Raw genomic sequence first — 16,033 nt, 5'->3', positions numbered from 1 at the left:
CTGCATCTTTCACCCGTTTGGATCCACTTACCAAATCAGAACTTCATGTTTTTAGATCTGCAGAGGAATGAGGGACATTTACATATTTACAAACTGCAGCTGAAGGAGCTGGAGACCATCACTTTGGGATTTTGGATGTTTTATGTAGTAAAAAATATTTGTTGAGATTTTAATACTTTTTAATGCCCTGCGGAAACCCTGTGTGAAAAACAAAACATGCCCTCAGTCATGCAAAACGACCAAAGATGTTGTTAGCATTTGGCCTCTCCCAGTATATTCTTATGGCTCCAAACGGGGTGAAGTTAGAAGCGACTAAACTTAAACTCTTCCACACGCACAAAGACCAGACAGGTACACATCAACTCGTCTAAGCTCAGGTCAGAACATATCTCAGTGCGGAAGAACGGAGGCCTGTTCCTTTAATAAAGAAACTGCAGTTACTGTAAGACCTGAGGTGGCACTAGTGAGTATAAAAATCAGCATTAGCCATTAATAAGTCATGAATAATATACTTGTTAAGTATGAATAAAGTACTTAATATACTTGTATCTGTTAGCAGGCTAATGGGTCATGAATAATATACTTGTTAAGTATGAATAAAGTACTTAATATACTTGTATCTGTTAGCATGCTAATGGGTCATGAATAATATACTTGTTAAGTATGAATAAAGTACTTAATATACTTGTATCTGTTAGCAGGCTAATGGGTCATGAATAATATACTTGTAAAGTATGAATAAAGTACTTAATATACTTTTATCTGTTAGCATGCTAATAGGTCATGAATAATATACTTGTTAAGTATGAATATTCTGCTTAATATACTTTTATCTGCAAGCATGCTAATGGGTCATGAATAATATTCTTATTTATAGCCTACCCTAATCCCAGTCCTAATCCTAGGATGCCCTAGACAGATTTGTTGAGCTTTGAACTCAAAGAACGGTGAAATTTGAATATTTACAGATTTTTCCACTAACAACTTATTTATTTGCAATTAAATCGATCCAATATCCGTCAGAGCAAATCTTTGTAACGAACATGTGACAAAATGAAAGCACGTGTTTAAAGCTGTTGTTTCCGTCCCTGCTCTGACTCTTCGGCCCTGCTTGGCCCTCCAGGCCCTCCTGCAGAGCTTTGTTTTGGCTGGGTGATGTATGTTCCGTCAGGGCTGTGGTATACATAGAGCGCGTAAACGTCCGGGTGATGTGTGGAGTTCACGTGTAGATGATATTTCAGCAGGTCACATGTCCAGGCTATTCCTGTCCCCTGAGTTCAGCCTGAGCTCACCTCCAGAGGACCACCACGAGGTCCTGCAGAGAGTTTGACTTTCACACACTCCAACTGGCGCTCACCCTCCATGACAGGGACTGACCAATCATTTACAGGGACACTTCCCAACGCTGTAGGATTAAGGCCAGAACCTGCTGTAGAGCACTGACATTAACATGAGGATGCATGTGGAGCAAGTTTTCTGTTATTTCATGTTTTCATATAAAAAGGCCTTTTATGATTAAATATATCCAACAAAATATGAAAAAATGGATCAGCCAGGTTTAAATACAAGGGTGTTTTGTCGATATATTAATTATTAAGATTGTAGATCTTGCAATTCCTGATTACTCCTTTAAAAAGTAAATTAGTCACTTACTGAATATTGGATTTTAAAAGTAACTAAGCTAGATCACAAGTTACTTTACTAGTTACATTCATGCCCAAAATACAAAGGAACGTGAATGATGACGAGCAACATCCACAAAGCTCCACAGATTCAGAACAGTCACGTAATCCCGTCTCTCCTCTGTTGTTACCAACTTGTAAAACCAACTTGACTGCCACCGGACCGGAGTCACCAATACACACTAATGGAATCACGAATCACGAAATATGATACTCTCTTTTTTTCTTTTTCCTCCAAAGTTTCCTGTTGTGTCCAATTCATTTCCTGAAAACACAATTTCCCTCATTCCTCTGTTTGATGGAATGTTTGCAAATGAAGCGTGCACTTGTTTGTTAAACTCTAGTATCTGAAACTAAACTCTGCTTCTGCATAAAGATCAGGGAAAACATTTGAACTGTTCTTTCCTGACCCGTGTCTCTCCGCCTGACATCACAGACTCCACTCCAGGGGCGGAGCTTCCTCTGAGCATTTCCTGTCTTTATCCTCTGCTCCAAAGTACAAGGAGTACTGTAACTACGCAGTACTACACCAGAGTACTGCTCCATATCAGTCGCTTTCATGTTTTTATATACCAACTAAACGGCTTAGACTAACACTTCACAGAGAGTACTACTACATACAAATACACACAGCTTTACTGCAGTATATCCGCTGGATTTAACCATAAAGTGTATCACCAGTACTACATTGAGTATATTTACAGCATATTTCACACAGACACCACTGCAGTACTTCCAGCTGAGTAAGTACTTGGTAAATACCTGAGAGACGTCAGGAGCGTCTCCGTCCAAAGTCCGAGATATTGAACCTTTTCCCACAGTGTGATGACTCACTCACTCGCCTCAGTCCTGATACTAGTGACACAAACTAAGACCTGCACATGTTTGGGTCAGATCCTAAAAACTCAATCAACTAAAACCCTGTGCACTTCAGTGTTTGAGAGAACGAGGTGTTTATCAGGACAATCTGCCCCAAATACAGTCAGAACAAAGGCTTACACTCTTGTGCTTTACAAGCCTGTGTTACCAAGTGTCTCAAAGCACTACATTATTCATTCACTCCATACTCTGTGGAGGTAAGCTCCTGTTGTAGCCACAGCTGCCCATTGGGACAGACTGATGGAAGCGTGGCTGCTATTCTGTGGCCCCTCTGACTAGGGCTGTGCAAATAATCGAAATTCGATTACAATTTCGATTATTACACTAAACGATTACAAAATTAGCATACTCGAAAAAATATATTATTTGATTTTTTTCATTTTTTTCTTCCATTTTTTTCCAATTTTTTTTCATTTTTTACTGGCAAAGCAGACTTGCATTATTTCACGGCGCTGGGATTATTTTCCCTTCACATTTCACCTGCCATGGCTCATGCTTTTGCCTGATGTAAAAACAAACAGCTCAGTTTACTTGCGCAGGTGTGAGGGCCGGCCAGCAGGGGGCAGGTGTGAAACAGGGACCTCTCCTTAATCGAGGCGTACATGAAATCATTTGTACTTTTATGACTGTTCAGAAAACAGAAAATATTCACCATCGTTTTTTTTTTAATTAATATATAAATAAAATAAAGACTTTTTTTTTTAAAGGCAACAAATAATCGTTTGAATAATCGTGATTTCAATTATGACAAAAATGATCGTGATTATTATTTTTTCAATAATCGAGCAGCCCTACCTCTGACCACCACTCGCTCTCACTCTCAGTCCACCTCACTGTGAGATACGATGACAGTTTGGTTTACTGTAATGTCAACAGTATCACACTGTCATTCACAGAGGATTCTGGGAAATGGTGTGTGAGTGGTACAGTAACTTACTGTAGTTCACATCACAGCTGGGGTGTCCAAAGTGTGGCCCTCGGGCTTCTCGCTGAATCAGCAAACACCAATCTAACCTCAACAACTACCGTTTTACTGTGAGACGGTTTAATCAGGAGTAAAGGTGTGGGAACCAGCCAGCTGTGGTTCTACAGTGGAACATGCAGTATCACTAGTGTCAGTGGCAGTACAGAACCCCCCCCCGGCTGGGAATCGAACCAAGAACAGAGAAATAAACCGATCCAGACCAGCGTGTCATTTAATATTGTACACTTGATCAGAGAGGGGGGGTCAGGGTTCATGTGGGCAGCAGGAGGTCACATGTCAGGCTTGTTCATGTTCATTCAAGCCTCAAAACATTTGGAATGACACAAATCTCAGCATTTGTCATTCCTAAAGATTACATTAAGCAGATATAATGAGGACACTTGAAAGCAAATTGGAGTGAAAAACATGCAGTGGAATTCATTTTGGACGAGCACTTCTTTTTGATGAAGTGCGTGATGTCATCATGTCAGAGAATGTGGCCACATTGACAAAGGAGATTATCTCAGAGGCTCATCAGTCGTGGTTTTACTAAACCGGTGCCTGAACAATGCATTACACGCTACTTTATCTGATACATACGAAAAGATTTGTTGTCTAGAACCATAAACAAAACAACCTGCGCTCCCGCTGAGCACACACAGGGGGGCGGGGCCCGGGAGTGTGTTGCACAAGGGCACGATGACAACACTCTCAGACAGAGGCTCACACAGGAGGAAAGAGTCAGCGACAGTTCAGAAACTTTTCAAACAATAGACCTGATCACAGCCTGGCTACACAAGTGATGTTTAGTCTGGGGACCACCAGTCCATGTTCTGGCAGGAGAGGTGTGGTTTACGATCGTCGAGAGCCGTTTATTGTGCTGAATGTCTCTCATCAGACCAATCGTATCATCGTATCAGATCATGTATGACGTACCCGCTGTAAACTTTCGAGATAAACTATTTAGAACACGGTCTAAAGCTTAATCGAAAAATGGAGTCTCGTCTGCTGCTGTCATGTTGGATCTGTAAACAAACTACACGCTTCTGTATGTTGAACAGCTCATCATACTCTCGCCGTCCCTCCTCGTTCTGTGATTTGTCCCAAATCCATGCGAACATTTGGGCCATGGTCCCCAGACTGATGTGCAGTTCCAAATGATTCCAGCGCACACAGCAGCATGGGGATTCCCAGGCTAGTATAGCAGAGGATACAACAACTCCTACTGCTGCCATTACTGCGTGCACTTTACTGCGTGCACTTTACTGTGTGTACTTTACAGCGTGTACTGCGTGCTGGCCGCCGCTGTAACCTCTGCACGCCCCACGCCCAGCTGCATTATCTCAGGAGAATGCTGTTTGGGCGAGACTCCTCGAACTCCTCACACTTACGCAACCGCACAGATAAAAACCACCACTGCACAAGGAGCATTACTGCAGTACACTGTAGTACTGTTACTGCGTGTACTGCGTGTATACACAGACACAGACACTGCCCTGTCTGAGCACATTCCACTGATCTGGAGCAAAGCCAAGTCAAAGTTGAGCAGGAACAAAAAAGGGGCAGAGATTGAAAACAAACACATGTGACAGTCCTGGGGTTAGTCCCGGTTCGAGACTCACTTGCTCCTCCACGGACACGACCCTCAGCCCGGGTTCGTCCTGCGGAGACGTGCCCCTGATCCAGCTCAGAATCTGCCCCATGATGTCCTCCTGCACCAGAAGATCCCCCACCGAGGGTCCGACAAAGACGAGAGCGAAGCCGGGTTTCCAATAAGCCCAGACCAAGAGGACATGGACAACAGGCTGAGTTCAGCGGTCCAGGCTCCGTGTGTTCAGAGGAAAGTCACTGACGAGCCCTCTCTCCCGCACAGGGCAGGAGGGGGCGGGGCCTGTGAGGACGTGGGCGGGGTTAGGAGGAGCGTGGCTGAGGCAGGATTTAAAGGGACGGGTACAGAAGAGTGCACAAGAGCTCCTGCACTTTTCTCAACATTTGGAAGGTTTTTTCACAGGGATTTTTCAATAATATCTTATTCATGGCCTTAAAACAACGTTTGTGCTGAGCAACATTAAACCATACCATATTTATTTAGACCCAATACAGCGGCCAACACCATTTTTCTTATTTTTGCAACAATGTTTTCTTGTTTTCCCTCATTTCTGCTAATACTTAAAAACATTTCCCATATCTATTCCCACTTTTTTCCAACATTTTTGCCACAATTCTTCCCAAATGATTTGACACATTTCCTGATACTGGAGATGAACCCAACCTTCCACACATGAACACTGTTTTCTGGTTCTCGATGATAAATATCGGAGTATAGGTATCGGAAAAGGTATCGTCCAAGTATCGGTATTGAAAACCAAGTACCGCTAAAGTACTGGTATGTAGTGTGTAACGGTACCCGACAGTACACGTCCACCTCTTCAGTCTTTCATTTCATGTCTGGTATTATTCATGTACTGCTAGAAGGTCCCGGGTTCGATTCCCACCTGGACGGGGCCTTCCTGTGTGGCGTTTGCGTGTTCTCCCTGTGTCTGTGTAGGTTTCCTCTGGGTACTCCGGTCTCCCCTGCCACTAAAAACATGTACAATAGGCCAGGATGAATTGAGAGAACAAGTGTGGGACAACCGATGCAAATTAGCCCAAGTATGTTCATTAAAATGCACTGTCCCGCCAAAAAAATGACTAAAAGAATAAATGACTAAAAAAGGCCTGCAGATGTGTGTGTGTGTGGAGGATGGAACAGCAGGTCTGGAATGTCAGTAGTCTTTAGCTTAGCGGGTAGTGGCTCTATGTACAACAGACCTCTGTTCTCAAACTCAACCATCATGTCCTGAAAAGCCACACAAGCTGCAATAAACATGAAAGATAATGGATCAATTTGCTTCTGTTAAAGGTTTTACAAAGGAAAGAATAATGGTAAATGCTACTAAATGAAAAGGCGATCAATACTGAGCTAAAATGTATGGTTTATCGGTTATTTACTGAACAATAAGCAAATATCAGCACGAGCGGTTACTAATGATGACAGGCGCTTCGTTTGGGTGCACACACACATGCACACACACATGCACACATGCACACACACACACACACACACACACACACACCCACACACACAATCTTGTACTTCTATCCTAGTGAGGACACTCATTGACATAATGTACTACCCAGACATGAACCCTAACCCTGACCTTAATCCTAACCCAAACCCTAATCTAAACCCAATTCTACCCCTAACCCTAAAACCACATCCTGACCCTCAAACAGTCCTTCAAACAAGGGAGGACCACCCAAAATGTCCTCACTTTACAAAAATGTCCTCACCCTGTTGGTTAAAAACTCAAACTGGTCCTCACAATGTCATAAGAACAAGAACACGCACACACACACACACGCACATGTATGACAGAGCTTTAATATTACGAAATATAGACTAAAACTTGCATTGTCACTAATACGATGCTCATCATCTGATTAACATCAGTTTTTACTGTAAAAACAGCCAATTCGTCTAAAGAGACTAAAACAGTGACTAAAAGCTGCAGTTGTTTTGTCAGACTAAATCAAAGGTTTAAAAAAGGGAGTGAAAACATGGCCCGTGACACAGTTTGAAAGAGTGGAGCCTGTGACCTGCTCGCTCTCCTGCTGCCCCTTTACTCGAGTAAGAATACTTCAAGAGCAGCAGTACTTTTACTCACAGACTTGAGACCGGGGTCACACCTGGGCTGGGCCGAGAACACAGTAAAGATAGTGGGTCTTTGTGTGAAAACACTGCACACACTCACACCTCTCTCAAGAATGTCAACAATGCTCCAGCAGTTCCTTTGTCAGCCAGCAGGGGGTCACAGGGGCTTCTGCGGGGCATTGAGGAGCTGTGTGAATAATGTCCTTAAACATTTGATATGTCTTATAAAGATATCAGTCAAGTTTTTACTCGCTGGTTCGTCACAAATACTCAAAATCACATTTACACTATTTTTTATTCCCAGAAGTCGCTTGTTTTGTCCAAGTTCTTTCTAAATGTCTAATTTTCTCTCATTCCTCTGTTAAATGTGATGTTTAAAAATCTTTAGTAGAAAAAAATGTGTAGATTTGTTTTTAAAAGCAGGTTGAGAACCACTGGTCTACAAGGAATAGTGTTTGGAAGATGTGCCAAACGTCTATAACAAGGAGGAAACAAAACTGCAACAAAAGAAAGAAACCCGCTTTTAGACAAATGATTTAAGGTGGAACTAAAGTGAGATTTCTACATTTTATTTTTGAGCAACACAGCTCAACACAAGCCGATCAAAGTGGTAATTCCAACATGTAAACTGAACTCGGAGATGGTCAGAATGCTCTGAGTTCAGATGCAGATGAAGACAGAAATAGCGCCCCAGGTGGAGGTGTGCAGCTAATGATAGAACTTGAACAAAACCACTGCATCGGTGACGTAGCCGTTAACATTAGCCTGCTCAATGTATTTTTTCTATAGCCGTTAGCATTAGCCTGCTCAATGTATTTTTCCTATAGCCATTAGCATTAGCCTGCTCAATGTATTTTTCCTATAGCCATTAGCATTAGCCTGCTCAATGTATTTTTCCTATAGCCATTAGCATTAGCCTGCTCAATGTATTTTTCCTATAGCAGTTAGCATTAGCCTGCTCAAAGCATTTTTCCTATAGCCGTTAGCATTAGCCTGCTCAAAGCATTTTTCCTATAGCCGTTAGCAATAGCCTGCTCAATGTATTTTTTCTATAGCCGTTAGCATTAGCCTGCTCAATGTATTTTTCCTATAGCCGTTAGCATTAGCCTGCTCAATGTATTTTTCCTATAGCCGTTAGCATTAGCCTGCTCAATGTATTTTTTCTATAGCTGTTAGCATTAGCCTGCTCAATGTATTTTTCCTATAGCCGTTAGCATTAGCCTGTTCAATGTATTTTCCTATAGCCGTTAGCATTAGCCTCCTCAATGTATTTTCCTATAGCCATTGGCATTAGCCTGCTCAATGTATTTTTCCTATGGCCATTAGCATTAGCCTGCTCAATGTAATTTTCCTATAGTTGTTAGCATTAGCCTGCTCAATGTATTTTCCTATAGCCATTGGCATTAGCCTGCTCATTGTATTTTTTCTATAGCCATTAGCATTAGCCTGCTCAATGTATTTTTCCTATAGCCGTTAGCATTAGCCTGCTCAATGTATTTTTTCTATAGCCATTAGCATTAGCCTGCTCAATGTATTTTTCCTATAGCCGTTAGCATTTCAGTTGAATGCTCAAGTGGGAAAAATGGCAGTTGATGCTGGAAAAAGGCGACATCAAGAATCGGAAACAAATGTCCGATGCCGAACCGATGCCTGTTTTGGCTTCATAGTTTTAAAAACACAACTTTCAACAATATGAACATGCAGCACCTTATTTTGAAGGACTACACAAAATGCTGTGGATAGAGACAGTATGCTATTGCTAGCGGCATCATGCTAATACTAACGTCAGCGGATCAAAGCTGGGATTTTGATTGGATCACCTAATTGAAGAAAACATCCAAGTGTTTGTGTTTTAGTTCATGAAACTGAAGTTGTTGTGCTGAAGTTGTAATGATCAGATCCATGTACGCTATGGATGGCTGCATCTCTCGTCCTGACAGTCCTGTTTCTGTTGATTTCTTCCACAGAGGATTCCTGTGGTGCAGGTGTGGTGGGTGTGGTCTGTGGTTAAGCATGAGGCGTGAGGATCCTTTAATAGTTTTCTCTGCGGTTTGTTGGGCGACTCTTGAACCAAACATGCCACACTCATGTGTCACAATCAGCTGAGGATCTACAGCACCATTGCAGGGCCAAAAAGAGGCAAAATACACGTTACAAAACATGCATTTCGCCTCAGAAACGCCGGCCTACACTGCGATACATGTCACACGCGCTACACATGACCTGCAATGTTCCGCAGTGTGGCTTTAAAAACAACTTAAACGCAGAGACAAACACCTGCTTTGGACCTGACTAACTCCAATGTTCAGACAGACACACCTGAGGGGGCGGGGCCTCGGGATGACACACCTGACGGGGCGTGGCCTGAGCGGGTGTGAACCAGATGCTCCAGGGGAGGAGAGCTGCTGATCCGGTGGAACAGGCTCGACGTGAGGAAACTCCAGTCTGATGCGCTTTACTGCAACTACCACAGGGAATACTAGAATACTTTAGTTACAGCTACTATTACTACTACTACCAGACTTGTAATTTCAGTGGGACTTTCCTGGTTAACTAAAGGTAAAAGCAAGGCCCTGTCTGTTAGTGATGTGGCGTTCATGACGAGCGGCTCTTTTAAACAGATCTTTAAGTAAAAAGAGCCGGATCTTTTTTTTAAGTCAATTTGACCCAGAACTCCCCCGAACCAAGAACCAGCCCAACAACGGAGCAGGCCACACGAGTCAAAGCTTCCTGCTCTGAAGTCGAAGCTAAACGCACTGAAAATGACTTATCAGACAGTTACAGCCACTTGTTATTAAAATGTTATATTAAAAAGAGCCAGTCTTTACAACGGCTCTTTGAAATGAACGGATCCCAAAGACTCGGCTCCAGAAAAGAGCCGTAAATCCCATCACTACCATGCGGGGAACGAACCTGAGACCTTCTAGCTGTGAACAGACTGGTTTACAGTTGCAGACACAGCGCCCCCTTGGCATAGTCAGGGGCAGTGCAGGAGGGGCCTCACCTCCACAGTTTAAAGGTCCTATATTTTTTATTATTTTTATTATTGACCTTTATTTAACCAGGATAGTCCCACTGAGATTAATCTCTTTTTCAGGGGAGTCCTGGCCCCAGAGGGGAATCTATTGTACATGTTTTTAGTGGTAGGGGAAACCGGAGTACCTGGAGGAAACCTACGCAGACACGGGGAGAACATGCAAACTCCACACAGAAAGGCCCCGTCCAGGTGGGAATCGAACCCGGGACCTTCTAGCTGTGAGGCGTGAGCGCTAACCGCTGCGCCACCGTGCGGCTATATCATCAGCTTTTAGCCATGTTGTTAAACAATTTCCTTATCAAAGACACCCCAGTGGTTTTTGGCTTCATTCACACAGTTCTCAGTAATCCTCCTGAATCCTGCTCTGAGCAGCTGCTGCGCCCTCTGCTGGTGAACCACTGACCTGCTCAGTTAAACTCTGTATAGTCCTTTTAAGTTAGAAATAAATAACTCTGCTCATAATTCATGTCTAACTGATCAATAACACGGTGATCTGCATCAGACTGGGTTTACTGGGACAGTGGCTCACTGTGGCTGCTTTAGGTTCAGCAGAACGTACTTTCAACAGCTACAGACTGAACACTGTCCTGTTTGTGCACTCCATCGACCAAAAACATGCACAATAGGTGAATCCTCCAGCCAGGTGATTCTGACCATCAGCCTGGCTCCATCTCCGCCCTCTGCACCTGACAGGTCAGCCCAGCGGCATCGAAGGATGGGTCAAATGTAGAGGACACATTTCCCTATGGGGACAGTAAAGTTCACCTCACCTTAAGTGTGTTTATGCTGAACAAGAGAAGACGTGTTTATCTACAGAGAACCAGACAAAGGTCCAGAGGCCGGGCAGCACAGACACTTGTGACACAGGTAAGTAGTAAGTGAAACTGTGTTTGTTCAGCTGATCATGTGCTCATAATGTTTACTACCACATGGCATTGCAAAGCAAACATTGCAACATCAAGCACTGTCTATAATATATAATCAGATCAAACTCCACATTTAAAGTGTAAAATAAATATGTGCACACACCTCTGCATCTCCCACAGCGGCAATGGTTAAAGGTGCATTATGGAACTTTTTATGCAAAAAAACTCTTCAGGAGCCAGAAGCAATGCAGACAAATATCCCATTGCTCCGGGGGGCAGTACTGAGAGTGACCCCCCCAAGCTCGGGACATGCAAATTCTTTCAGACGAGTTTTGCAATTGCAATTAGGTTTAAGATTTATGTTTCAAGATCAATATTCAGCAGGTCACATCCTGAACACGTCCAGCCACAGAAACCTTTATGACGACGTTAATGTAACACGGCAGGGGCTGCTCTGAAGGGGCCCCCAGCTGTCAGGGGCCCCAGCACTGCCTGACCCCCAAAAACACTTTGGCAAAAGAGAAAGTTCCTTTAACATTGATCTTTCACAACGTGAGCCCCATGAACCCTGCCACTGTCATCTTGGAATATACCCGTGCCATCAGGGAAGAAGTCATCCTGGATGGAATACCCTGGTCCTTCAGGATGTTCAGGTCAGAGCTCCTTCTTTGGGCACATGGGGACCGGACCGACTGCAGCAGCTCAGAACAATAAGTACAAATTGGGAATAATAATTAAAAAAAACATTACAAATAAAAATGAGGAAAAAACAAAGAAAATTGGGGCAAAAAATGACAAAAATGAGGAAAAAAATTGAATAAATTGGGGGAAGAGAAAGAGTGAAAAAGTAATAAAAAAATGAAAGAAGGCACATTTAAAAAAAAACTATTTTTGCCAGTGTTTTATATTTTACATTGTGAATGGACTTATCAGTAAGAATGCTCACTGTCCTCTGTATAAAACTGCTGTCACTTTGCCTCTGCCCAGGGACGACAGGTGAAAATGAACTTGTCCCTGTCAAATAAATAAATAAATAAATAAAAATAAGCAGAAAAGAGGGGACCAAGATATTTGACCTCAGCAGAAGAGTCTTATCACAGAGGGCATAACCAGGAAAGCCTCTTCCAGCCATCACAGTGCTCTCAGTGGGGTTATGTTCTGTGCCATATTCACAACACATTTGCATCCCTGCACTGTTTGGACTGATCATCACAGGATCACCCGCATACATCAGATGACAACGTTTGTACCAATGACACACCCTGTTTCACAGACATTCAACTATGTGGACACTTCATCAATATAAACATTAAACAGAACAGGAGAGAGAACTTGTCCTTGTCCAACACCATTACTCACATGACACCAAAACACCAACATACGGACCAAATATTTTCATTCATAAATATGTTATGATGATTCATGTAGTCCTTGGACGAACAGCATCAAAAGTTGGATCTTTTTTTTTCCGGCACCAATAGAACCTAAACTCTTTTTCCGATACCACACTGGTATCGTTTAACGGTACCCAGCTCTACTCCTGGTCATTCCAAGTCCCTCCAGGCCCAGACCCAGGCCACACCAGCGCTGACCCGGGTCTGCAGGCTCCAACACGGACCTAAACTGTGTCTCCACCAGGATTCATTCAGACCAGAGTCCGCCCTGTGGTCATTCACACTTTCCCACGCCCGTCTCTCCCACGGTCCAAACCTGACATTACCATGCACATATATTAAATCATGTTTTTGCCACATTTATGAGCGTGATCTTCCCCGCGGCGGTAACAGAAAGTCCCATCATCATCATCATCATCATCAACAGCAGCAGCAGCAGCAGCACGTTACAGAACACACTTCACTCCTTCACCAAGAGCCAAAACTAAAGTACATCAGATCACGGCCAGACGTTTTCTTCAGTGTTTGCTCTGAACATATCCTCACGATCAGGAGAATAATTATTGCACCGAGTCAATGTTTCTCCACAGGTTTATGCTCTTGCAACAACATCTCTATGTTAGACTCCATTCACAGGGAGGTTTCAGTGTCTGACTCCAGCCTGATTTATTCATTAGAATTTTCACACATTTTTTCCACTACTGACAAGGTTTTTCAAAAAAGATCACAAAATAAAAGCACACATTTAAACCCATTTTTTTAATTTAAACTTTTGGCCATTCCTGCTCCTACTCTACTCATATTCAGCTGTGTCAGGAATCTGCAGCGGCTCACGTAGGGCTGGCGACTTAAACAATACAGGCGTGGCATCAGAAAAAAAGTTTTACTGGGATCGAAAAAATGAAACCAGTAGAACTTTTGATGCAGTTGGTCCAGGGACAGAGTTAAAGAAGTGTGTTGGTTGTTTCAGCTCAACTAAATGAGCTATTTTCTCTTTTGCCCAATGTTTGCTCCATTTCCCCCCAATTTTTGTCCCAATTATTTCTTCTTTTCCCATTTTGTCCCCAATACTTTTCCCCATATTTGCCAAATTTTTCCCATTTTTCTTTTTTACACACACAATTTCCTTCTTTTTTAGCCACAAGTTCTCCCAATTCCCCCCCCCTTTAATTTCTATTCACCCCTGTTACTGTAAATGTGCAAATCTTCCACACATTATTGTTCTGGTTCGAGACAACAAATATATCGAAAAAAGTATCGCTCAGGTATCGGCATTGGGGCAAGCATTGATAATGAAAAAAATAAATAAATAAACACACATGAAAAGTGGTCCCCCAGCCCCACACAGAACTGGCTTTTGGACTGTTACCTTCAGGTGCTTGGACACAGCGCTGGGGCAGAAGGCGGCAAACCGACTGGGCAGGTGTCCGTCCAGCAGGGCCCCTCCGTGCTGCACGTGCACACACACACACACACACACACACACATGCACAGATACACGCACACACAAAGGTGGAATCATTAGCAGGTCCAGTGGAATCGTACGGACAGGATGCAGCCTATTGTTCGGAGCTGATTATTTTGGCTGAACACTGAAGAATAATGACGAATAATGTCGGACGTTCTAAACACCGGGACCTCCTCACTTCTTCAGCGCTTATGCAAATGGTGACGAGGAAGAGGTGTTAGAACTAGAAATAACATTTTACAAGCCAAGCGCGTTGCATAATGTATTTACTTCACTTTGATCTGCCCCATTTTTGTATTCTACGGAAACGTTCTGGTTTGAAACAAAGTGAACCTCTTCACCTGCACCGAGCACATGTTCTATAGTTTGGCTTTACCCAAATCTTAACGTTTCTAGAACAAAACGGCAAAATCGGGATGAAAACAAGGATGAAAACACAACAAAGAATGTCAAAAAAGTGACGAAGATTATGAAAATATTTTAAAAAAACTACAAAAAATGCATCAAAAATGGGATCAAAACGCAGCGACAATGCGACAAAATAGTTCTAATTGTTTTGTAGGCCTTAGCTTTCAAATGAAGCGTTAATCTGGCCTAAGGCGGTGAGCTCCAGGCGAGAGGCTTTATGATTTGGAAACCCAGGTGGAGACAATGCGCTCAGTTGAGGGTAAAGAGGTTAAAGGTGTAGATGTAGGAACAACATGAGCTATGTGGTCCTTCAGTGTGCTGCTCCTCCTGCAAACCGTGGAGAAAACAGAGCCATTTCACTTGAACTTGAAGGCTCGTTCGAAGCATTTCTGTGACCACCCTGCAACATGACCTGCCATCTGTGTAACGCGCTTTTCAACTCATCTCTGTTCAAAATTAGGATGCTAAGTGTGTTAGAATACACAACTAACAATTCACTCTTTCTCTTTCATTGTTTGTAACCAAAACATGGTGTGCAGGGCCTTTAAATACTGCAATAATAAACTTGACTTTCTCAAATCGGTCCCTCCATGTCCCCCTCCGTGTCCCCCTCCGTGTCCCCCTCCGTGTCCCCCTCCGTGTCCCCCTCCGTGTCCCCTCCATGTCCCCCTCCATGTCCCTCCATGTCCCCTCTGTGTCCCCTCTGTGTCCCCTCCATGTCCCCTCTGTGTCCCCTCCATGTCCCCTCCATGTCCCCTCTGTGTCCCCTCCATGTCCCCTCTGTGTCCCCTCCTTGTCCCCTCCATGTCCCCTCCATGTCCCCTCTGTGTCCCCTCCATGTCCCCTCCATGTCCCCTCTGTGTCCCCTCCATGTCCCCTCTGTGTCCCCTCCATGTCCCCTCCATGTCCCCTCCGTGTCCCCTCCATGTCCCCCTCCATGTCCCCCTCCATGTCCCCTCCATGTCCCCCTCCGTGCCCCCTCCATGTCCCTCCATGTCCCCTGCATGTCCCCGTGCACTGGTCCCACTGTGGCTGCTCCACTGCTCTCGCTAATCCTCGTTTACACACACGCAGACGCTCCCTCCTCCTGTCAGATAAACTCCTGCAGACTCAGAGGCGAAAGTCTGGCCAAGTTCATTCAACCAACCCGCCCACGCACGAGCTAACCGGACTCCGCGCGCGCTCAGCTCCGATATTTACTTCAGGATTTCCCGTGCGTGCGTAAAGGTGCCAAATCAGGCCAATATGTGCTAAAAAAAAAAAGTGTCAAATACTCACGAGGACCATCCAGTACAGTGCGTAACCCATCAGCTCCCGGGAACAGTGCGCTCTGGCCCGCCCCGCGCGCTGCATCATGCCCAAAGCCCGCGCCACGCCCCGCGCGCGCGCATACGCCACACCTCTGGGCATCGCGCGCGCACGTACACGGTTTACAGAGGACCAAAACGCACGAGGAGGAGCAAGAGAGAGAGAGTTCTGCTGAGCGACTGAAACTGGAGCGCGCTCCCGACACACCCTCGTGCACGGGCACGCAATGAAGCGTGTCCATAACCGCTCCTTTATCAGACATTCCAGAGTATCAGGAGAAGTCCGTTAAAGCCCAGGTCATTTGTCAGTGACAGACTCCAACAGCTACACTTT

The 16,033-nt window shown here is 44.1% G+C and overlaps 1 protein-coding gene across 1 annotated transcript in view; it reads right to left on the bottom strand.

Annotated features, from left to right (window-relative positions):
* The window catches only part of LOC306982481 (calpastatin-like), a gene marked incomplete at its 3' end in the record, with an annotated part of 66,107 nt that extends 50,294 nt beyond the window's left edge, over positions 1–15,813 (bottom strand). The window contains exons 1-2 of the mRNA XM_079582417.1: positions 15,671–15,813; positions 13,886–13,966 (exon numbers count right to left, since the gene is read on the bottom strand). Of these exons, the coding sequence (XP_079438543.1) occupies positions 13,886–13,966; positions 15,671–15,802 (213 nt within the window). The 5' untranslated portion in view covers positions 15,803–15,813. The remainder of the gene's footprint in view (positions 1–13,885; positions 13,967–15,670) is intronic.
* Positions 15,814–16,033: the final 220 nt, after the last annotated feature.

The sequence above is a fragment of the Gobius niger genome, assembly GCF_951799975.1.
Source record: "Gobius niger genome assembly, chromosome: 24".
Taxonomy (NCBI): Eukaryota; Metazoa; Chordata; class Actinopteri; order Gobiiformes; family Gobiidae; genus Gobius; species Gobius niger.
Note: the sequence above shows the minus strand (reverse complement) of the source record. Positions and strands in the feature narration are given on the sequence as shown.